This window comes from Castanea sativa, chromosome 2, assembly GCF_040712315.1.
Source record: "Castanea sativa cultivar Marrone di Chiusa Pesio chromosome 2, ASM4071231v1".
Lineage (NCBI taxonomy): Eukaryota > Viridiplantae > Streptophyta > Magnoliopsida > Fagales > Fagaceae > Castanea > Castanea sativa.
The window spans coordinates 47,301,977-47,325,199 of NC_134014.1; the positions used below are offsets into that span (position 1 = coordinate 47,301,977).

Sequence of the window (23,223 nt, forward strand, 5' to 3'; positions counted from 1 at the left end):
TCCATAATCTCCCTAATTAATAATTACTGGTTGTATATGCTTCAACATTACATCTACCGGCTTGATAACTGCATTACCACATTCAGGTTTCTCTGTCACTAAGAAAGAAGGCATCCCCATCTTCTCCTAGGCTGTAGAACTTTGTCCCTCTTGTAGGTGTGATTGTCCTCTTAAGTGCTAAGTGTGCTTATAGAGCTTGTGGGGTTTTTTTCGCGGGGTTAAGGGAAACATTTGTCTGTGGTAATGGAGGATTTCTACAGTTCATGGAAAAAATTGTCACTGTCTGAAAAGGAAAATATGGGCTTCGTACTACCAAAAATTCCTAAGAAAAATGAGTTTATCATTGCGGCAAAGTTCTTAACCACTCGAGCATTGAATATGGAAGCCGTGGGGAGAACTTTCAAACAAGTATGGAGGTGTAGTGATGGATTCAAGATTCGGAACCTGAATGATCACAACGTTCTGTTTGTGTTCAACGATGAACGGGATGTAAAATCGAATCCTGTTAAATCAACCATGGAGTTTCAACAAACATCTGGTGGTGGTGCGAAAATACAATAGGGGGATTCACTTAAACTCTTTAACATTCGATACAGGATGTTTTGGGTTCAAGTTCATAACATTCCTATCCACTTTATGCGCACGGAGGTGGCTAAAAAGATTTGTGAAAGCATTGGAGAGGTGGTTCGTTCTATTGGGGCTGAATCGGAGGAAGGGGGTAGCTTCATTCAGGTACGAGTTAAGGTGGATATTTCTCTACCACTGTGTAGAGGAAGGGTGATAACTCTTGACAATGGGGAGAAATCATGGGTATCGTTCAAGTATGAACGACTGCCAAATTTTTGCTTCTGGTGTGGCCGGTTGATCCACAGTGATAAGGACTGCCCATTGTGGATTAAGAGTAGAGGAACACTCAAAGCTGAAGACACAAAATTCAACGTATCGCTAAAAGCACCCCCATATAGGCCATCGAATGAAGAGGTCATCTTTGTTCCTGGGTTCCTTTATAAGTCTGGTCTGCAGGAGGAGGACTTGCCGAGAATGGAAAGGAGTAATGGAGGTATGGTGGTCGGCGAAAACAGCTCAGCGACGGAGACAACTCTCAATATGGAAACCGAGGAAGGTTGAGGTGACATTAATGCTACCATAAATTTTGAGGACGTTGCAAGGGGAAAAACGGCAGACCAACGTGATATAATTGCGGGTATTATGGAGGAAGATTTGGGAGGAAATCAAGGCATTAAACTTAATCCAAAAATAGATGAGCTGAAGGATGATTCAAGGAAGGTAATCATTGGAGGCAACGACAAATTTGACGATGAAACCAATGAAGGGGGGATGTATCTTGACAAAGGAATATCACGTGCTTGCCCAAATGAATTGTTTAGAAGGCTCATTGAAGAGATTGACACTGAGTTGAAGAAATATGATCAGCACGTGACCAATGTCAAGCAGATGGACTCTGGCTCTATCATGATACCTCAAACAAAAAATAAGGGAGAGGTTGAACTCAAACAGGATTGCTATGAGGAGGCAAAAAAAAAAAAAAAAAAGGAAATCCAAAGGGAGGTAATGATGTGGCAGAGTCCCATTCCTAGTCCACGCACATACAAAACTGCTACCTGGTCAAGGAAAAAGAAGGACAAGGTGGAAGCACTCCCTGCGAAGGATGTTGGGGTGGGGCAGAAAATGTTATTGTCTGAGGAAGAAAATCATTCAGCGTTACCAAAGAAAAAGCAGATGGTTTCGAAGAGTGAAGTTGAAAAAAAATGAAATGGTGGAGGCTGGTTCCTAGCCCCACCAGTCACAATGAGTATTTTGTGTTAGAACTGTCGGGGTCTTTGGGAACCGATAGACAGTTCAAGAGCTTGGAAACATGGCCCGAGCACAAGATCCCTCAGTTGTGTTTTTAAGCGGAACATGGCTGACTGGAGCAAAAAATAAGGGAGAGGTTGAACTCAAACAGGATTGCTATGAGGAGGCAAAAAAAAAAAAAAAAAAGAGGAAATCCAAAGGGAGGTAATGGTGTGGCAGAGTCCCATTTCCAGTCCAGCACATACAAAACTGCTTCCTGGTCAAGGAAAAAGGACAAGGTGGAAGCACTCCCTGCAAAGGATGTTGGGGTAGGGGCAGAAATGGTTTTTGTTTGAGGAAGAAAATCATTCAGCGTTACCAAAGAAAAAGCAGATTGTTTCGAAAAGTGAAGTTGAAAAAAATGAAATGGTGGAGGCTGGTTCCTAGCCTCGCCAGCCACAATGAGTATTTTGTGTTAGAACTATCGAGGGCTTGGGAATCGGCTGACAGTTCAAGAGCTTGGGAATATGGTTCGAGCACAAGATCCCTCAGTTGTGTTTTTAACCGAAACATGGCTGACTAAAGCTAGGCTAGGTGAAATTAGGGATAGATTGCAGATGGGTAATTATTTTGGTGTGTCAAAGGTCAATTTGGGTGGTGGTTTAGGCCTTTTTTGGAAAAGGGGTGTTGAGCTAGATGTGGAGTCTTCTTCATTAAACCACATTGATGTACTAATAAACAAAGGAAGGGAGGACGAGTGGAGGTTTCCAAGATTTTATGGTGAGCTGGCGATACACAGAATGATGGATTCATGGAACCTTGTGAGAAGTTTGGTGGGCAGATTTTCGGCACCATGGTTGTGTGTAGGGGACTTTAACGAGATCACAAAATCAAATGAAAAATTGGGTGGGAGACTTAAACCGTACAATTAGATGAAATATTTTTGCGATGTGTTGGATGAAGGTGGTCTTATGGATCTGGGCTTTGTGGGGAGTAAATTCACGTGGTTCAAAAGTCTAGCTAATGGTGATTCTATTTGGGAGAGGCTGGATAGGGCAGTATGAATAGTTAATTGGCTTGATAGATATCTGACTACCAAGGTTCAAATCCTAGATTGTGGTTCGTCGGATCATAAGGCTCTAATAATTGATATCGATGGCATACCGAGGAGGATAAATAAACCTTGGCGGTTTGAATAGATGTGGTTGGAAGATGAGGGGTGTCATGACACAGTGGCATTGGCGTGGGGGGAAGGGGAATGGGGTTCACTGATGAATAGGGTGGTAGGATAAGTGGGAAGGTGCCAAGAAAAATTAAAATGGTGGAGTAAAAGGTGTTTTAGCAGTATAACATGGGAGATAGCTGAGATTAAGCAGAGAATGAAGGAGGTAGAAGGGGCGGCCTTAAGGGGAAGTGATGCCGCTAAGTTGGTAAGGTTGAAAAATGGCTTAGAGGAGTTGTTGGTGAAGGAAGAAAAAATGTGGCAGCAGTGGTCAAAAGTCCATTGGGTGAAATTAGGTGATAAAAACTCAAGGTACTTTCACAACAAAGCCTCGCAAAGATTTAGGAGGAATCGTATCATGGGTTTAAAAGATTCAAATGGTGTCATGTGCGAGGGAGATGATAGTGTGGCCGGCTTATTAGAGAACTACTATCGGGATTTGTTTACTTCATTAAATCCAAGTGAGGTGGAGGATGTTATACAACATACCGGTCGAGTTGTAACGGAGGATATGAACAATGGGCTCATTGGTGACTTTACAAGTGATGAAGTTGAACTGGCATTACAGCAGATGGCTCCACTGAATGCTCTAGGACCTAATGGAATGCCACCAATCTTTTACCAACACTATTGGCAAAGCATTGGTGTAGACGTTACAGATGCAGTGTTGGATTGTTTGAACACCAAGAAAATTTCCATAGGTTTGAACCATACCTACATTACTTTCATTCCTAAAGTTAAAAGTCCTGAGAAAGTTTCCGATTTTCGACCTATAACCCTTTGTAATGTTTTATATAAAATTATTTCAAAGGTGCTAGCAAATAGGTTAAATTTTTTTTTTTTTGCCACAAATTATTTCTGAGTTTCAAAGTGCCTTTCAAACTGACAAAGCCATCTCAAATAATATATTAGTGGCCTTTAAAACTTTACATCATATGAAAACTAAAAAAAAAACAGGAAATTTGGGTTTCATGACTATGAAATTAGATATGAGTAAGGCTTACGATAGGGTGGAGTGGATGTTCTTGGTAAAAATTATGGAAAAATGGGGTTTCATGAAAAATGGATTGGGTGGATTTATGAGTGTGTTAGCTTTATTTCGTTTTCTATTTTGTAAATGGGAAACCAAGGGGTCATATTGTACCAACAAGAGGTTTGAGGCAAGGGGATCCTCTATCCCCTTACCTTTTTCTATTGTGTTCGGAAGGGCTAAATGGGTTGATACAACATGCTGTAAATGAAGGAAATATGTAGGGTTATTCTCTTTGTAGGGGAGGACCAAAAATTTCTCACTTGTTTGCAAATGATAGCCTCTTATTTTGTAGAGCAAAAGTTAAGGAGATAAAAACCATCCAAAATATTTTGAAGGTGTATGAAAAAGCTTCGGGTCAACAAATTAATACTGACAAGACAACCCTCTTTTTTAGCAAATCTGTGAGTGAGACTACAAAAAATTCAATAAAAGACCTTGGTGTTCCGGAGATAAAACAATATGAAAAATATTTAGGGCTACCAACGATGGTAGGAAAGAATAGAAGGGCAAGTTTGAATTACATAAAAGATGGAGTGTGGAGAAAATTGAAAGGGTGGAAAGAAAACTCCTTTCTCAAGCGGGAAAAGAAGTGCGTCTGAAGGCAGTTGTGCAAGCCATACCCACATTTGCGATGGGGTGCTTCAAACTACCTTTGGGACTTTGTTGGGACATTGAGATGTTAATCCGAAAATTCTGGTGGGAACAACGAGGAGAGCGTAGAAAGATCCATTGGAAAAATTGGGAGACGCATTGTAAACCAAAGAAGGAAGGAGGGTTGGGTTTTAAAGATTTAGTGAAGTTCAATGAGGCAATGCCGGCCAAAAAAGTGTGGAGACTTGTTCATGATAAAAACTCACTATTTTATCCTGTTTCCATTTCTAATATATATATTACTTTTATATTATTTCTATTTATGCTATAAAACTAAGCTATAAAACTAAGAGTCGCGGTTTTAAGTCCAAATACTTTCCCAATGGTACTATTTTTGAGGCCAAACATTCATTCGGTTCATTTGCTTGGAAAAGCATTTTGAAGGCGCGAAAAGTCATTCTGTCGGGTGCAAAATGGAGGGTGGGTGATGGAAAAACTATTCGGATTTTTAAGGATTGCTGGTTGCCTAGAAGTTCAAGAAGCACGGTCACCCCCATTCCCTCGGTTCTGGACAGTGAGGCTAGAGTGGCAGATTTGGTGGACTCTGATGCATGTTGGTGGAATGACCAACTGCTTGAATCATGCTTCATTCCCTTGGAAGCACAGCAGATTAGGTCCATTCCTCTCTGTGTATCACCCCAAGCTGATTTTATGTACCGGACACTTGAAAGGGAAGGTGTGTACACGGTGAAGTCAGGATACAAGGCCATCTGTGAGGAAGCTAATGTGACTGAGGCTTCGGTATCAAACTCGGTAGCAACAAGAGTAAATTTGCTGTGGAGGGTTTGTACAAATTGCTTGCCAACAAAAGTAAATTTGCTCAAAAGGAAAATCGTGTCGGATTCGGTGGGCCATCGGTGTGGACGGTGTGAAGAAGAAACACTGCATGCATTATGGAGCTGTGAGGCGATCAGGCTCTTCTGGTGCACAGATTTCAATTGGGTTAACCAGTTTGAAGCGGCCCATGGGGATTTCCTGGATCTGGTTGGCCGCCTAATGTCGCATCCTCAAGTGATTGAGCTGATCGCTACAACAGCATGGCATGTATGGCTTCACCGAAACAAGACCAGACTCCAAGAGCACACAGTTCCGCTGGGGATGATCAGAGATACGCCTTGCAACTTTCTGCAGATTTTCAAGCAGAGCCGAGACTATTCTTGCAGCAGAAAACCGATAAAACCGAGACGAAGACGAAGATGGATGCCTCCAAAACCAGGTGAGTATAAAATAAACTTTGATGGAGTGATGTTTAATGAGAGCGAGGAGGCAGGGATTGGTGTTGTGGTGCGCGATTCATCAGGACAGGTCATAGCTGCTTTGGCCGAAAAGGTGGGGAAACATGCAACTGTGAGTCGTTGGAAATGTTAGCGGCAAGGCGAGTTGTAGTTTTTGCCACTGAAATTGTTATACATCAGCCACACTTTGAAGGAGATTCAGAAACAATAATCAAGGCTCTAAATACTCGTACTTTATTTTCCTCCTCATTTGGTCACGTAGTAAAAGATACTTTGGTCCATGCTAGCTCCTCTAGGAGTTTCCCTTTCTTTCACACTGTTCGGCAAGAAATGCGGTTGCATATGCTTTAGCTTAGAGAGTAAGACTTTCTTTTTCATTGTTAGTCTGGATGGAGTATGTTCCATCAAATCTTGATACTTTTGTTTCGACTGATTTTGTAGTTCATTAATAAAAAGTTCAAGCATGGTTTTTTTCCTCAAAAAAAAAAAAAAAACATTACATCTACCGGAAGTTTTTGCTTTTTATATATTAAAATGTAGATTATACTTTATACCCTTTATGTTAAGGGCCCGTTTTGATTTTGGTCCTTGGGGTTTTTATTATTGTTGTTATTATTTTATTTTATTTTAGTCCCAAGTGTTTGAAATCATTTTAAATGTAGTTCTTCCGTTAAATTCTGTTACTTCCATGGCCTAATTTTAGTTTATTCAAACTACACTGTTTTTTGAGCATTTTAAAACAAAATTTTGTTTTTTTGTTTTTTTTGTTTTTTGGGGTCATGAACAATATTTCTAATCACTCGTGAGGCTGTGAGTAGGGCTATCCACCACCCACCTAGACCCAAAGACCCACCTGATCCAACCAGTGGTTTGGTCGGCTGTAGGTTGCCGGCACTAGGACCCGATGTTGTCGTTTTGAGCGACAATTTGGCTATCTGAGAAATTGACGAACCTAACCTGCCTGAAGACTTGTTCTCTCCTTGTCAAAAATAGCGAGTTTTGGCCAAAAATTTGGTAAGCCCAACTCTAACTCTGCCAATAGAAGGAAATCTCAGCCAATCTCGACAAATCCAGTGAGATCTCGGCCAAATCTTGATAGATTCAAACAAATATTAGCTAGATCTCACAAGATTTGGCCAGATCTACTGAGATCCAGCTAGATTTCAGCCAAAATTCTTCAAACCCAAAACCGATTGATACACACCCGAAACCAATACGACTTGATTTGGCCGATTCGGTTAAAATTTTCCCCACCCAATGCTGTCGAGTCGAGTTTGGGTTAGGCACAAACCTGACCCGGCTCAACCCATGGATAGCCCTAGCTGTGAGCATTGTTTTAAAAACTGGGTCTGATTTTTGGTTTTTACCTGTTTTTCTCTATTTTTTGACTTGGTTTAGGGTTCAGTTTCCAATTGAAATGGTTAGTCCGATTTTTTAAAATAGTGCTCATGAGCACAAACCCAGGTTGCTGCAAGAGACCAAGTGCCCTTTTGGTTCAGCCTTTTGGGCCTAAAATGTGTGTTAGTGAACCCAAATATAGAAACGCGTGTCAACTCGCCCTCTTATTTATTTATTTGGAACTCACCATCTTATGAGTCTTATTTGATTGCCACACAAACACGAAACTCAACCAACTAGAGCAACATCAACTAATTCTCACACTCAGACACTCGTAAACCCCCTCTAAAAGCTCATATTATCCCAAAAATTAAAAAACAAAAAGAAAAAAAGAAAGAAAGAAGAGAGATAGTAGGTAGACTTCATCTAAAAGCTCTAATTAGATCACATATAACATTGTCATACTTTTGGATTTATTATTATTATTATTGTTGCTATTAAGGGTGTCTAAAGCTCTTTGAGCATCTGGCTATTTTCTTGGGTGTGTATAGTTTCCTTTTCTTTCAGTAGGAATTTGAAATAAGTGTCCCCTTGTTTTTCAAATATGTGGTTGAGCTATCTGGTTTGGTTACTTTGGTAGTAAGTTAGACCTACACTCTGATAACATCAACATTGGCAACAACGCAGAGAGAGCAAAATTGATCTTACAACCTCCAGATTGTGTAAGAAACCAAGGGTTGTCATGAAAGTCATTCCAAGATCATATCTCAATGCAATTATCTTTCACCATAAAAGCTATCTGGAATCTCAGAAATCAGGTGGAGCATAAAGGGGCTAAGGTGAACTTTCTAGCTCCTATCCAAGCATTGAGACATAGGATCTGATGATGCCGAAAAAATCACTAGTGAGTTGCAAGCACCCCTCAAGCCGAAGCAACACCTGCAAAAAGAAAATAATGGACCTAGAGAGAGAGCACCGGTGTGGCGCCGGCCAAAAACCCTCCGAAGGTCAAGTTAGAATCTTGTTCCTTTAACCCTAGAGTGCCAGAGTTAAGAATATTGTGCGTACCTTCATATTTAGGGTTTCTGGGGTATTTATATTGAGTGGAATTACCTTTCTTTTAGGATACAACTTCCTTCTCAAGTTCCTTTCCATATAGGAGTCTTCTCAAACGTGTATCGCAAGAAGTCCAAGTGTGCACGTTTGCGTGGGGATAAAGCAAAAGTTGATTTAAGGCATATCAAATGACACAACTTGGAATCTTCAATTAATTCGTACATGACGGATACTCAGCCAATTTAACCGTCACAATCGAGTCACCTACGGTGTCGATCCGTCTTCATGATCTCCGTCCCTTCAAGTTTTATAAGAATACCCGTCTCCTATTTTTATCCCCTTCAGGATCATTGAACACGCAATAGCTTAGCAAACTCAAAAAGATCATGTTAGTAAGGATCTTACAGTATGGACCAAAGCACCTATTGAGACATTCAAATTGAACGTAGATGCAGCAATTTCAATAGATTATGCAGCCTTAGCAGTGGCGGCCGTAGATGAAAAAGGCGAGATATTGAAGGCTTGGACCAAAGAAACTCTAGATAGGGTACCTGCCGTAGCCAAAGCAGAAGCTATTTTCTGGGCAATACAACTGGCAAAGCTGGAACACTATCAGCAGGATAGAGTAGGAGATGCATACTTATGCTTTGATGCCTTGAACAACGAAGGCTCCAAATATCCTTGGAAATTCTACAATTCTTGTAATGACTCTTAAAGTACTTAGCTCAGGTTTTGTTTCTTGTTTTTGTTGTGTGAGAAGGGAAGAAAACATGGTTGCTCATGCCTTAACCAAGTTTGCTGTCCTCTCAAAATCCCGTTTTGCTGTATTAATTAAGATCTTCATCCTCTGTGTGAGCCTTGGACGGGGGAATTCTTGCTCTTTCTTAATAAAATCGTGTTTTAGCAAAAACCAGTGCCTTTGACCATTTGAATATTAGATCTCAAATGAAATTAATTCCTGAATTGCAAATGAGAAATTTTCAATTTGAAATGAAATTTCTATGTTCTATGTCCTAATTTCTTCTTATAGAATGCCAATGAAACCATCTAGACCTAGACCAGCCATTATCCTCTTTTATGTACGGTAAGAGTAGAGCACTCCACAAAATCTTGGCTTTTAAAAGGCGTTTGATTTGTTGTGATATGCCCTTAATGTGATGCACATTACGATAACGTGAGATTAAGATTTTTTATTTATTTTATTTTATTTTTCTAATATTATCATAATTTAAAATTGCAAAATATATCACATCATCTTAATTTCATTACCTTCCTAAATAATTTAATGTTATATTCTTGTATTAAAATTACAATAACATAATATTATAATATTACGTCTTAATATAATATCATAGCAAATCAAACGTTCCCTTAAAGTAATGATGCATTGTCCCATAAAAAAAAAAGAAGAAGTAATGATGCATTGGGAAAAACCACACTTTTATTCATGGGATTATTTTCCTATTTTGCTGAATATTCATCATAGGATTAAGTATTCCTCATTAAGGGATGCATAGTTATCAAAGATGAATTAATAGATAAACAAAATTTAGCTACAAAATTAGTTGTAGCTTAATGCTATAAACTCTATAAAATAAATATTACAACATATTTTAAAAATCTAATCATTAAATTACATGTTCTTTACGCTCTTAATACAAATCTTAAATTTTATGTCAATTGGATATTATTTACTATGTGATCTATAGGCTTATATTTTGTACATAATTTTAAATTACAAAAACTTGTAATTTAAAAAATTTATTGATGACATAGCTATTAGTCTTTAATTTTCTTAAAATTTTGCAAGCATGGAGGAAATTCTGCAATGATGAATTTGTCAAAATTCAGCTAGAACTAATTTTGTAGCTAAATTTTGTCCTTAACGAGGTCTCATGAAATAGACAACTCCCTTCTCCAGCTAACAAATTTCATTCCCCCGCCTATCAAAACCAGCACCCCCCACCCCCCCCCTCCCTTCTCAACAGGAAAAAAAAAAAGAAAAAAGAAAAAAAATATCCTAAATCTATGTATAGAAAAAAATATCCTAAATCTATGTATAGTCTTAAGCAAGCTTAATAGCAGCAATACAAACAAGAGTGCTATTGTATTTAAGCTTGCTCATTGGCAGAAATACAACAAACATTTATAGTGATTTAGTCACATTTAGTGTACACAACTAACATGTGTAGTAATTTAGTTTACATTTAGTGTACACAGCGACATGCATGCCATCCGGCTAGTGTGCAGTTGGTGCTTCTTTTACCTCCCATGATACCATCAGCACTTGCAGTAACAAAATCGAGGTTAGAGCAGAAAGGCATCTGACAGAGAATAGATAAACTCTGTGATCCTTGATCTTTAAGTTCTGACGACGTGAAATGAAGGATAAGGTTTCCAAGTAATGGTGGCAAAGCATCTCAACTTTACATTCTGACAAGTAGCGGATGAGTTCAAGCATGATGAACCAAATATATCTTTCACTCCCCATATGCCTCCATAACCTAACCATATTATATGTGAAATTCCAGCTAAATGCATTGTAAAATTTTGGGAAAGGGGGAGGGGGAGGGGGGGGGGGGGTGGGGTCTATTTGACAGGTAAATAAGTTATGATTCATAGGACAAATGATAAAAGAACAGAGAATTTGATGTTCTGATATAGAAAGTGCTGAGCCTTTTTATTTTTGGGTAAGTATGACATAGTGACAATTGACAAGCATGCTTTAGTAGATTCATACAGTTCAATAATTTTGAGACATAATATTCAAATCAAGATCATTCTCTGATACCCAGAATTCTTCCCCCTAGCTGTCACTAAAAAACATAGTCATCTATATGTGTGTGTGTGTGTGTGTGTGTGTGTGGCGCGTGCGCGCGCGCATGCGCATGTCATTAAGAAAAGAAATAATTGGCAACAAGTGTGTACTTGACAGCATAGGAGAGCATTTATCTCCCCTAACATTTTTAAATTTTATTTATTTATTTTTATACTAATGCACTTTGATAAAAGGCCATGGAAGGAAAGAAAGGGACAGGGCTTGGAGAGGGTATCTCATGAGACCTCTCATGGCATGTGGGCCCCACGTGAGAGAGGATTCAAAGACTGTCCATGAGATACTCTTTTTCCTGAGCTTGGGGTCATATTTTTGCAGAGACAGCATCATTAACCATACTATATATACGTTCCCTATTTTTCATTTAAGAAAAGAGTGAGTCAAACTGCACCTAAACAGTAAACATCTCGTGAAATAGTGACTCAGTATAATACTAAAGTATTGTGGGCAAATTCAACAAAGGGAATTCAGAGTTGAAGTACCTCAGCGCCTTGATTTCTGCTGTGGAGGGTATCCAGTCATCCCCATTCCAGTGTCCTTTCTTCTCACCTGCTTAAGATATGGGGCATCAGAAATAGGAACCAGTACTTCCACAACAAAACAACTAGTACTCAATGCAATAAACCTGTTGCTGTTGATGGCCCTGGTTAGGAAGACCCCGCTGCATTGGAATGCCACCAGGATTCATTCCACTACCCATCCCTGGCTGAGATGCTAGATTATTATAAGCTTGCATGGCCTGAGGTTGCATCCTTTGCATGCCACCTACTGGCATCTGCCTAGGGCCAGATCTCAATGTCCCTCCATGGGCACCAGGAATGCTTCCAGAAACAGCATTTCCAGATGATACCTAGTCCAATGAATCAGAGAATAAGCGCACACACATCATCCAAAGCATAAACATAAGAGACAAAAACACATGCACAAGTATACCGGTTGTGAAGGTTGTAGACTAGTTGTCCCTTCAAAATCTGTAGTTCTGTCCACTGGTCGAGTAGGATAGTTCACAGCTTTGTCTGCATTTGGGGATACCAGGGCACTGAAATTGATGTCTTCTGTTCGTCAAAATGAAGGAAACACAGGTCTGCTATATGCTTCACATTACATCTACTGGAAGTATTTGTTTTTGTTGGTTTTTTTTTTAATTATTATTATTATTATTATTTGAAGCATTGGAAAATAAAATTCTCCACTACAGTATTTGGGAAAAGACCAAAAGGAAAAGAATTGAAAAAAAGAAAAAGAAAAAAAAGAAAAGAAAAAAGAAAGGACCCTTACTTCCGTCCTGGGAGAGGATCATTTCGAAAATACCTGAAAAGCAAACCACAAAGGACGCTTAGAAAGTGGTGTCCAGTAAATAATGACTAGTTATAACTCTGCTACTCTGCCATATAAGAACATAGAAGAGGACAGCTCAAGGTATATAAGCTAAAGTAACAGGAATGCTATCAATTATATAGCTTTCCTCAAAAAAATTTGGGTAAATTACTTTTTAAACCTTAAAGTTTTAGGTATGTTTCTTTTAAACCTTAATAATTTAAAAATGTTTCCTTTAAACCTCAAAGTTTCCAAAAACGTTTCATTTAAACCTTCTAGCATATTTTTTCTATTAACGCCATTGATGAAACTTACCCCCCCACCTTAACCTCTGTTTGTTCAAAACATATTCCCTTCCCTTCATTTGAAACTCTTAAGGTTTAAATAAGACAATATAAAATTATAAGGTTTAAATGAGATGTTTTAAAAATCTTTTTGAGGTATAAATGAAATTTTTTGAAAATTTAAGGTTTAAAATAAAACATACCTAAATCTCTAAGGTTTAAAAAGTACCCAAGAACTTTTAGGCATTTAGTAAAGTTCAGTTGATTCAATGTTCAACAAATATTAGGATTATGCCCCAAATCACCGGTCATAATATTGGGTACAAAGGCCAGCACCAACACCAATCTCTGGTGTCAAACTCTGAAATATACCAGAAGAAAGATGCTATTTTTATTTACAAAAAGGAGGAGGTGGCAGGATATATCTGGTTTTTTTTTTTTTTTGGTGGGGGGAAATAAGGGATGCATCTGAAAGTAGTTGGTATATGATGATAAAATGAAAGCCTTTGAATCAAAATTAGTACATTTATGAACATATACCAGCGTTGGTAAAAGCAAGGGGCGCACTTAAGCGCAAAGCGCGGGCGTGCGCCTGATTGAAGTGAAGCGCACATTTAAAAAAAATAATTTAATAAATTTAAAAATAATTATTAATGAGAAATGCAACAATCAAATGATCAAATTATCATAGAAATTGAAATAATTTTTTTTATATAATTCATATAACATAAGCCCTACTTTTGCAATTTTAACACAAAAATTGCAAATCAAGTCATTTTATTTTTTTGGATAAGCTAGATATGAGTACTTCCATGTAATATCCTTTCTTAAATCCCCAATATCCATGATGCCCTATGACTAATTAGTAATATTAGTTAATAATTTAATCACTTGTAACTCTATAGGAATTAGTCTGCTATGTTCAACATCAACCACTAAAATAACTAAACAATTACCACAAATATGTTATATCGTACTTTTTTTTTCTTCCATGAATGAGCTAAGAATATGAGGACATAGCAACATGGTAATTGGTACCAAGCAGATATCCAAAAGGGAAAAAATAGAAAAAGAAGAAGAAGCTAGGTGGGTTACTGTTTCAAGGAGAAAAATCAAGAAAAAATAAAAATAAAAATAAAAATAGGGAAGAACTAGGAGGTTGTGGGTTGGATTTTAGCCTTTTAGGACAAGTTACATTCAAAATATCTTTTTTTGATAAGTTACACTAAAAACATGTTAAATCAATGGTTTATATCAATAATGTCAAGATTCTAAAGTTTTATTTCAGTTTTGATTTATTTTTTTGAAAAATATAAAAAAGCGACAAAAAGCACGCTTTGAGCTTTTTGAAAGAGTGCAAAAAAGTGCGCCTAAAGCGCGCTTCTTTGAATGAGCCTAACTTTTGAGTCAAAAGCCCGGGGAGCCTTGGGGCTTCGAGCTTAAGAGCGCTTTTAACAACACTAACATATACATCTTTTCAACCCAACATAACTTGATTCACATAAATGTCAACCACCCAACACCCCCCCCCCCCCCCTCTTCCCCTCAAAAAAATCCCATATAGCATACCTTGACAATATTGACCCAAACTTTTAATAGGGGGGGATGCATTTTGCAAAGACCAGACTACTTTACCCAAGCAAGAATTCAATTTAACAAAATGTGAAGATATGATTCCAAGGGAAATTGGTTAGATAAATTTATATTACATATTAAAAAAAGGATAACAATATTTATGGGCTTTAATGTACTAAAAGATGAGGCCTACAAAAAGACGCAATAGATGAGCTCAGAGAGTGGCAAGTGCAGGTACAAAAACTCAAGATCTCACTTGAAATTAAGAGTCCAATCAAACATAAGTGCCATAAAAAAAAACCGTGCAAAATTGCATATACATAATTCTGCAATAAAGGATTCTAACTCCGGAAAGCAATAAAGATAAGAGAAGGCTGCTGTCATGATATAATATAATATAATCACATCTAGTGTGAGGATGAGGAAAAGTAAAACCCGTATGACTATAAATTTCTTGAGAGCCAAGTAAATTTACAGAATACATGAGCAGTACTCAAGATCACTGAATTACCAAAATCTAAAAGCCACTACATAACTAGGGGTTTCCAGAACTTCCCATGTAACACATGCCATGGAAGCAATAAATGAGAAGATGACCAGTCAGGTTAGTGTCTTTCCACCATCAATTCCAAACAAAACGATCTCCCCATAAGTAAAGAATTGGGTAGTAAGGTAAATTTAGGTCTGATATGCTTGATGATTGTTTTCTGGGGTACTATCACTGTAGAAAATCTATCGGGGTTAGAGGGTTTTTGGGCACCCAAAAAAAAAAAAAATATCAGGTTGCCTTCAAAATTCAGAAATCACCAAGAAGATAAGAGTTAGCAAAAAATAAAGAAAAGAGGCAGCAGAAGAATCTTATTAGGTTCCATTCAGAATTCACATATCACCAAGAGATGAATATAGAACAGAAATCATGCTGGATCCAGCTTCAATGAAACAATGAGATAAATCAACCCCCCCTCCCCAAAAAAAAAGTTTGGGGTGGGTGATGGGGCCCCATTGTAAAAAGTAAATAATTAAATATATATATACACACACACACACATAAAGAGAGAGAGAGAGAGAGAGGAAGTCATACTCGTGCTCCAGAGCTTGTGCAGCAGTTATACGCTTTCGAGGATCATATCTGCATATAAAGACACACAAGAACAGTGTGGCGATTAATTAACATGATTTCTACTTTAAAACAAATCACCTGTAATCAGAACTACATTGATTACAGCAAGAAATACAGTATAGAGTGAAATTAAAACTTGGAACCGCAACAAATTATAACAGGCTTTTCGCTTAAGACAAATTGAGCAAGATAATCTTTTATGCTGCCCCTTACAATTAAAGTACTTCACAGCAACAAGCTGACTGTCCGATTTAAAATTTAAAGAAAAAAAAATCTGCTACGAATGGCATGACTGCAATTTATTCCCTGTACTGTATGTCCTTGAAGTAGCAGTGCCTTTAGAGGTCATTGAGGCTTCCTCCATCTCATTATGAAATACTGTGGCAAGTTTAGGGAAGGATAGAGAAGAGTTCAGCCTATTCAGGTGTTATATTTAGTTTTGAGATGGAGGCAGAAGGGTGATCCATGCTGACAGAGGAATTGGAACCTCATGCGGGTGGTGCCAAATCAGCAGTAGAGGGTCTAGTGGAGTCTGGTGATGGCAACTATGGCAGATGGAGGTGGGTGTCTGTAGTTTTGTTTGCTATGCTTTGCTTTGCTTTGATTTCTTTCTTTCCTTCTTCTAATGAAATGTTAAAAAGATTATAAGAATTGATGATTGTTTTATATGCAGCTGATGCGGCATACTTCGATGTCAGATCATTGATGTAGCATGTGCCACAGATAATTTGGTATCATGCAATTCCCTCAGTCAATGCTTATAGTGACATCAACAAACTAACTTGAGCTAAAGGACTTGACTGAAACTTTTCAAACTTAAAGGATTTAAATGAAAATATGACCAAATTTCAAGGACCAAAATAGAAGTCATGGTAATAAGTAAATAGATAGCTACAAGGTGCCACTTACTCAAGCATCTTAGATAGGAGGTCATATGCAGCACTTTTTGGAGGGAGATGAACGACAGTATTAAGTCCAGTATTGTCACTGTAAAAGAATAAAAATTAGAAATATTAAAGATAAAAGCAGTAAACCTAACAAACAAACAAAAAAAATAATTATTCCCTGCAAAGGAGGGAGTGTCTTAAATGTTGCTTGAGATGGTTTGATCATGTATAAAGGAGAGTGCTTCATGCACTAGTGAGAAAGAGTAAGTCGATTCAAGTTAAGAGAATGAAAAAATGTAGAGGAAGACTCAAAATAACATTAGTAGAAGTAGTCAAAAGGATATGTCAACTAAGGAGATAATGGAGTATGACTTTGGACAGAATGAAACGGCAGAAAAGAATACATTGCCAACTACTTAATCTGTTAAGGATCTATAGCCGACTCCAAATTTTTGGGATTATGGCTTGGTTGTTGTTGTTGTTGTCGTTGTAGGTAGATACAAAACTTCCACCAACTTAGATCCATAACTTCAAACTTCACCCCTTCCTTAGAGAGGAAGGAGATGTCATTTGGTTCAAGGACAACTGGCATATGCACATAAGTTCCTTTATTGCCTATTTTATAATACTTCATTGGATAAGATAAGGGGGGGAAAAACTTACTACTTGTGCCCTTGTATATGCTGCATATCTTGTTGCCAATGTGGAAGACTTGCAAGAGTTGGCCACTTTTCTAGAGTGGGATGGCCTTTGCAACAACAATGAGCTATAATATAGATTTGCAACATAGAAGGAGAAAAAAGGCCTCAACATGAAAGTAGGCAGAAAAATTACCTAAGACCTTGAATATCTTGTCAAGTTGATCAAGCTGCAGAAGTGGAAAACTAAATTATAGGGATCACAAAATGTCTATAAGTAGTACAGTTTAGAAAACTACATCCTAAAAATGGAAAGACAGTCAAGGAAGCTAAACTTTGAAACCATATAAAGCCACAAACAACATTCTACCTGAAAAGGATTTGGTGTGGCCTTGACTTCTGCACCTTGAAAAAGTGGCTTCAAAGTCAAAAGCTCAGCAAAAATGCATCCAACAGCCCACATATCTAGTTGCAATTTTAAGGATGTACAGCATTCTTACTTATCAGAAAAAGAAGGATGTACAACATTCTTAATCACTGGTGCACAATTTCAACATTCACTTCATCCATGACATATTAGCTCTACAGTTCTGTTACTGTTAGAATTTCTTCCTGTCAATCTTAATAACTTGGTGAAGTAAAGATCCCTTCCAGTTCAAGGTAGAGAATAACATAACATATCCTACTATTCCATGCAATCAACATTGGTGCAACAGAAGCATAGATTTAACGATGTTGCATGTGCAAATATGTGGTCAAAATTCAACAACTATCATTCTAGCAAAACTTAATTTGAGACAAAGATCACAAAACAATGTTGCATGAAGCAGTACCCCCAAAGCAAATCTATTGGCAACTTTGTCTGTGCATTCAAATGCATGGAGTTATTTTATGCAGAATTTGGTGTCAAGGATACCAACAGCACTTGTATAGTGCTTCGCCCCAAGGAGCAACTCAGGTGCACGATACCAAATAGTTACCACGACCTACAAGTAATAATGGAAACCAATGTATCTTATTAGCACAAGTTAATAATTTTTTAAGTAAGCAGCTTAAAGGAACTTTGAGGATGGGGGTCAAGCCTTTCATATCCAGGTTTCCAAGATATCACATCACTAGTGAAATGATTACACAGGTTTAAACAAGGCAGCTCAAGAACCCAGTATATGACAAAGACATCAAAATCCAAGTATTGAGCATATCACCAATTGACATACTGAGACAAAAGTAGGCAAGGAGATATCATTTACGCATCGGCCAGAATCATAGAACAATTTTTGATATCCATAAGATCAATACATAGGCATAACTTTACTTTAGTTTTCACCATAGGTGCACATATTATAGACTGCTACAAATATTATCACAAAGCACACACTTTGAAAGGATTATAAATTTAGAAATACTCTTTTCAAGAAGAGACTGTTTATTTAATTTTTATTTTTTAAAGGATAGCACCTTAGTTGGAAACTCCAAGATTTTAAACATCTAATAAAGCACTCCTATCTATTCTCACTTTCCTGGAATTCTGATCCATCCTCACTTTCTTCGGCAAATGCTAATTTTTAAAAATTAAGAATTTTGTTTATGTAAATGTGTTTATCTGCTGAAGAAACAACCACATTTTGCGGATCAGAATTTTTGCAAATGCAGTAAGACCAAAAGTAGTCAAAGGCAAAAGGCGACCTTAAGGCGTCAAGGCCTTGTATCACCAGAGACATGAGGCAGTAAAAAGGTGCCAGCCCAATAAAAGTGAGGTGGAAAATTTCAAATATAGTTATTATACATAGAACTTAAATCTCATGTACCTAATGTATTGAAATAATATAATAAACTGTTTTTGAAATGTGTTGCATGAAGAAATTAGGTCTATGAATTGATTTCAAAATAAGCTTAACATGGTTTAGGCTCTGTTAATTATTCTAACAATAGGTTTCACAACAAGCATCTACAATTTTTTTTTTTAAATAAAAATAAAAACAAAAAAAAAAAAAAAATTTGAGGCTCTCGCCTTAGCGTCTTTTTCATGACTTAAGGCGGTCCTCTTGCTTGCCTAGGATCTAAAGGCACATTGCCTTGGAGCCTTAGTAGCGCCTCGCCTCGCCTCACCCGGGCGCGTAGGCAAGTGCCCAGCTCGCCTTTGAGTACCAAGGTAAGACCAAAGACAAGTGATACTATCTCCCTCTTCCGGACCCTTGATCATTAATCAAGTAGAGCAATTGGCAAGAAGCTGAGAAACAGTGGCAGAGCAAAATTGAAAAAGTGATACGAGGAAATTTGAGTTTCTAGGAAGCTGAAATTTCCTATGAGCACCAATTGGATCCGGCATTTTTGGCTTGAGAACAAAGCACAAGCAGAAAATAACTTACAAACAAAGTTCTCAAATGAAAATCAGAATATGATGGTTGCACCAAGAAGGCTCACTAGCCTCATACATGAGGAAGCTCAGTGGAACAATATGGCGTTTGATTGGCAGGCGGCAAATTCTTATACAAAGTTCCAAGTTAAATTTCCACAATTCAAAATTCGAAAGCTCCATGCAATTTGGATTCAGAGAGAGAGAGGATGTGCCTATTAGGGAATATGATAGATGTAGCTTGTTCCTATGAATTTTTGTTAATCCAAGTTAACTAATACCCCCCAAAGGTGGCTTTTTATAATGCATTAGGCTGCAAGGGCCAAGTTCTTGATGGTGACCATCACAGAAAATAGATATGGCTGATGCTAACAAGATATAGCATGAAGGCTAAGCCAAGTTTGTTTAACCTTGTCTTTGCAATGTTTGATGGCTCAACAAATTTGTTCAGATTTTGTTTGGATATACTTAAAACCACTCTTGATCCTCTATGTGTTGAAAGATCAATTCATGAATAGTAAGTACAGAGCCATCCAGAGACGCTCCTCAACATTTCTATGGATTCAAGAGGAAAATTCTTGAGTAAGGGCAGCCCAAATTCTTGAGGCTCCTCATCATCCCCACCCCCCAACCCCTTTTTCTCAAAAAATTCTTTTCTGATTGGGCATCAAAATTTCATTCCTCTGAACCCCGTATTTTCATGGACTGAGGAATACAAGCATCACTTATCTAATATTGAGCTTTCTGATTTCATAGCCTCATAAGTTTTCTACATGTCTACTTAGTGCATATCCAAGGTCTGCCTAAATAAATACGAGAACATTACATGAAACTACAAACAAGGTAGCACCCAATAACACAAAAGATGCCTCCTACCCCATTATCAGCTAATGACTTCAAGGGAGCTTGGTATATTCTTGCAAGTCCAAAATCAGCAATTTTTACAACTCCTTGCTCGTCTCCTTCACCCATAACCTGTTCATGGAAGATCTAAGTAAATTCAGCAGAAAATGTATACAAGCATAATTGTGTATGAAAATAGTGACTCTAGGCATAAAAGGTATTCATATATAACTGAGGGATAAAGTGGTGAAAACATTACCAAGATATTTGAAGGCTTTAGATCTCGATGTATGATCCAATTACTGCAAAAGAATTCCAACATCATACGTCCATCGACAATGATGAAGTCACAAAGGAAATAAACATTGGCATTGCAGATATAACCCTTACCTGTGAAGATAGTTTAGTCCATTGAGCAGTTGCCAGAGAAATGATTTAACTGTGTACGAACTGATGGAATGGTTAACCTTGTCCCTGTGATGTCTAATAATTTCCTGTCATGCAGCGATCACAAATAATGCCATTATATAGATAAAGCTAACAATGGTTGCATTGTATACTGCTTTTCTGCCTAAATATCCTGAGACTAGCATATGCTGTGACTAAAATTTATCATCTAGGACATGTAACTAGCTCTTGAAAACGACGACAATCAAGTAATCCTATAAAAAGCAATTGTTCGCCAAAACAAAGTTGCATCAGATTCAGGAGTGCAAATATCAATATAAATATATAATGTCACTAAATATCGATAATATCAGGATAAATTTCTCTAAATTCCCATATAGCAAATTTATATGTATTAAACAAAAATTCAAATAAAACCTAGGAACCAAGGACACCAAAACGGTACGGTTACGAGTACAACAACACAGACACAAGCAATTTTTGAAAAATTATAACATGAAACGGGCGGTATAGCACCCTAAATGAAGTATCCGTGCTTCCTGGAATAAAACAGCCAGAGAAAAGGTCTTGAATCACAGCTTATCACAGCAATTTGTTGTGGCAAATAGAATTCCCCAAAAATTAAACAATACTAAAATTCAAAATCCCTAATGATTGAAAATCTATGAACTTTTCAAAAAATTGGGGGGCTCACATACATAGAGGTCGTGTTCTGCGTAGTCGAAAGCGAGATAGAGCGACATGTCGACGTGATTGATATGAACATTCACAAGCTTCACCACGTTCTCATGTGAAATTTCTCGTAGCAACTACACCATCACAAATTCAAAAAAAAAAAAAGTTCAAAATTTAATAAAATCTTCATTCTCAGAATCACAATTTTCAAAAAAGAGTAAAGAGTTTTGACCATGATTTCGCGGATGGCGGTGGGAGAGACGCCATCGCCGTCTTTGGATTGCTTGAATTTCTTGATGGCGATGGACTTTCCACGATTGGTCGAGGACTTGATCCTGGCCAAGAATACGAGACCATAGGTGCCCTCTCCGATCTTACCCAACAGATCGTATTGTTGAAGCCACTCCGGCTTTTTGTTGTTGTTATTAGTATTGTTACCGTTGTTGCTGTTTGTATCTCCCATTTTTTGGACCAACGAGAAGTGTGAGCTTTGCTTTGGTTTCCTTCGTGGGCTACCCTTCTTTCTCTCTCTCTCTCTCTCTCTCTCTCTGCGCAAACCTATCTACTTCATTTTACACAATTCTCAACTCACAAGTCACCATTTTTAAAGTTTAATCACTGTTTTTAATTTTACCTGAATATTATATGAGTTTAAAATAATTAAATCTCGATTTTAAACTTTACTTATCAAAAGTTAAAAAGCAAATTAAGAGTTCAAATCACAATTTTTAAAATTAGTAGTCTTTGTTTGGGAATTGAATTTTAGATATTTCGAATTTTATTTTATTTTATTTTATGAATTAGATATTATTATTAGTAATATTAAAAATTGTCAATTTGTAATTATTAAAAAAAATTATGTATAAAGAAATTAATCAAATTATAATATCTTCAGAATTATCTTAAAGAAACAATTTTTTACCCAAAAAGTCTTGACTTTTTTATTTTTAAGATGGCTTTCACTGCACTAGAAGCAAAACATCAATAGTTGGACTTTGAGGCGGCCAATTGTGACTTGTAAAAATTGTACTGCATCACTTTCTCATCATTTCAGGCAAGAGTGTGAGACAACCACTAAGTTGCTTTTATAGGAAAGTCTTTACAAACTATTTATCTTCTATAATAGCAAAATAATTCAAGCATTCATTTTTTTAAAATATTATTACACTGGTTGTTGCACACAAAATGTGTATAATGTTGTGTGCAACATTCAAGTGTGAAATAAACACAACGTTCTCATTTCTCATCAATTCAGGTGAGAGTTTGAGACAATCACTAAAGGGTGTTTGGCAAGTGTATTTAAACACATAATTACATATTTTAATCAATATTACACATATTTCTACACACGTTTTTACCCACACATATATCAAAGATACTCAATCAACATAACTTAAACTACTCTTCCAAACAACTTCTAAGTTGCTTTTATAGGAAAAGTCTTCAAAACTATTTATCTTCTATGATAGCAAAATAATTTAAGCATTAACTTTTGAGAAAATACTATTACACACCAGTTGTTGCACATAAAATATGTGTATACTATTGTGTGCAACAATCACTAATTAGGTGTGAAATAAACACCGCCGTTTATTTTTTTATGGCAAGCAAAGAGCACTAGTAGCAAAGTCTAGAAGGTATTTTTAATTAAATTTGTAGTAGCATGATGTTTGCCATTTTTCTTTTATTGTTTGTAGACGATATCACATGTACTCATTCTATAAAGCACGCCTCTCATATACATGTGGCGTGCCCGTCCTATAGAGCAAACCTCTCACAAAGATGTGGTGCTCTCCATAGGACAGGGGCATCATATATTTTTTCAAAATGTTGGCATAGTCTGTAGACTTCAACAGTACGACCGAAGCTTCAAAGTACTCAAACAATAATAATTGACACATACACTTCGGTCGACCGTTGCAGTGTGCTGGCACTGGTAGCGTGGAACCCAAACA

General features: G+C 37.2%; 1 protein-coding gene across 1 annotated transcript; it reads right to left on the reverse strand.

The window, feature by feature from the left end:
* Window positions 1-10,417: 10,417 nt before the first annotated feature.
* On the reverse strand, window positions 10,418-21,865 carry LOC142624573 (cyclin-dependent kinase E-1). The gene is made up of 16 exons (XM_075798184.1): window positions 21,501-21,865; window positions 21,292-21,402; window positions 20,576-20,679; window positions 20,445-20,487; window positions 20,219-20,317; window positions 17,903-17,972; window positions 17,357-17,451; window positions 17,183-17,216; window positions 17,012-17,096; window positions 16,371-16,448; window positions 15,423-15,470; window positions 12,444-12,476; window positions 12,099-12,204; window positions 11,791-12,015; window positions 11,648-11,714; window positions 10,418-10,833 (listed from the first exon to the last, which is right to left on the reverse strand). The coding sequence occupies exons 1-15, from the start codon at window positions 21,729-21,731 to the stop codon at window positions 11,649-11,651; spliced, it is 1,428 nt and encodes a 475-aa protein (XP_075654299.1). The 5' UTR covers window positions 21,732-21,865; the 3' UTR covers window positions 10,418-10,833; window position 11,648.
* Window positions 21,866-23,223: the final 1,358 nt, after the last annotated feature.

Excerpts from the sequence above, each read along its gene's own strand:
- LOC142624573 (XM_075798184.1), bottom strand. The coding sequence starts at position 21,731 with ATGGGAGATACAAACAGCAACAACGGTAACAATACTAATAACAACAAC. Across the intron at positions 20,680-21,291 it reads ACGCAGAACACGACCTCTAT|GAAATTATTAGACATCACAG; the intron begins GTATGTGAGCCC and ends GCTGCATGACAG. Across the intron at positions 12,477-15,422 it reads GCACAAGCTCTGGAGCACGA|GTATTTTCGAAATGATCCTC; the intron begins GTATGACTTCCT and ends TTTGCTTTTCAG.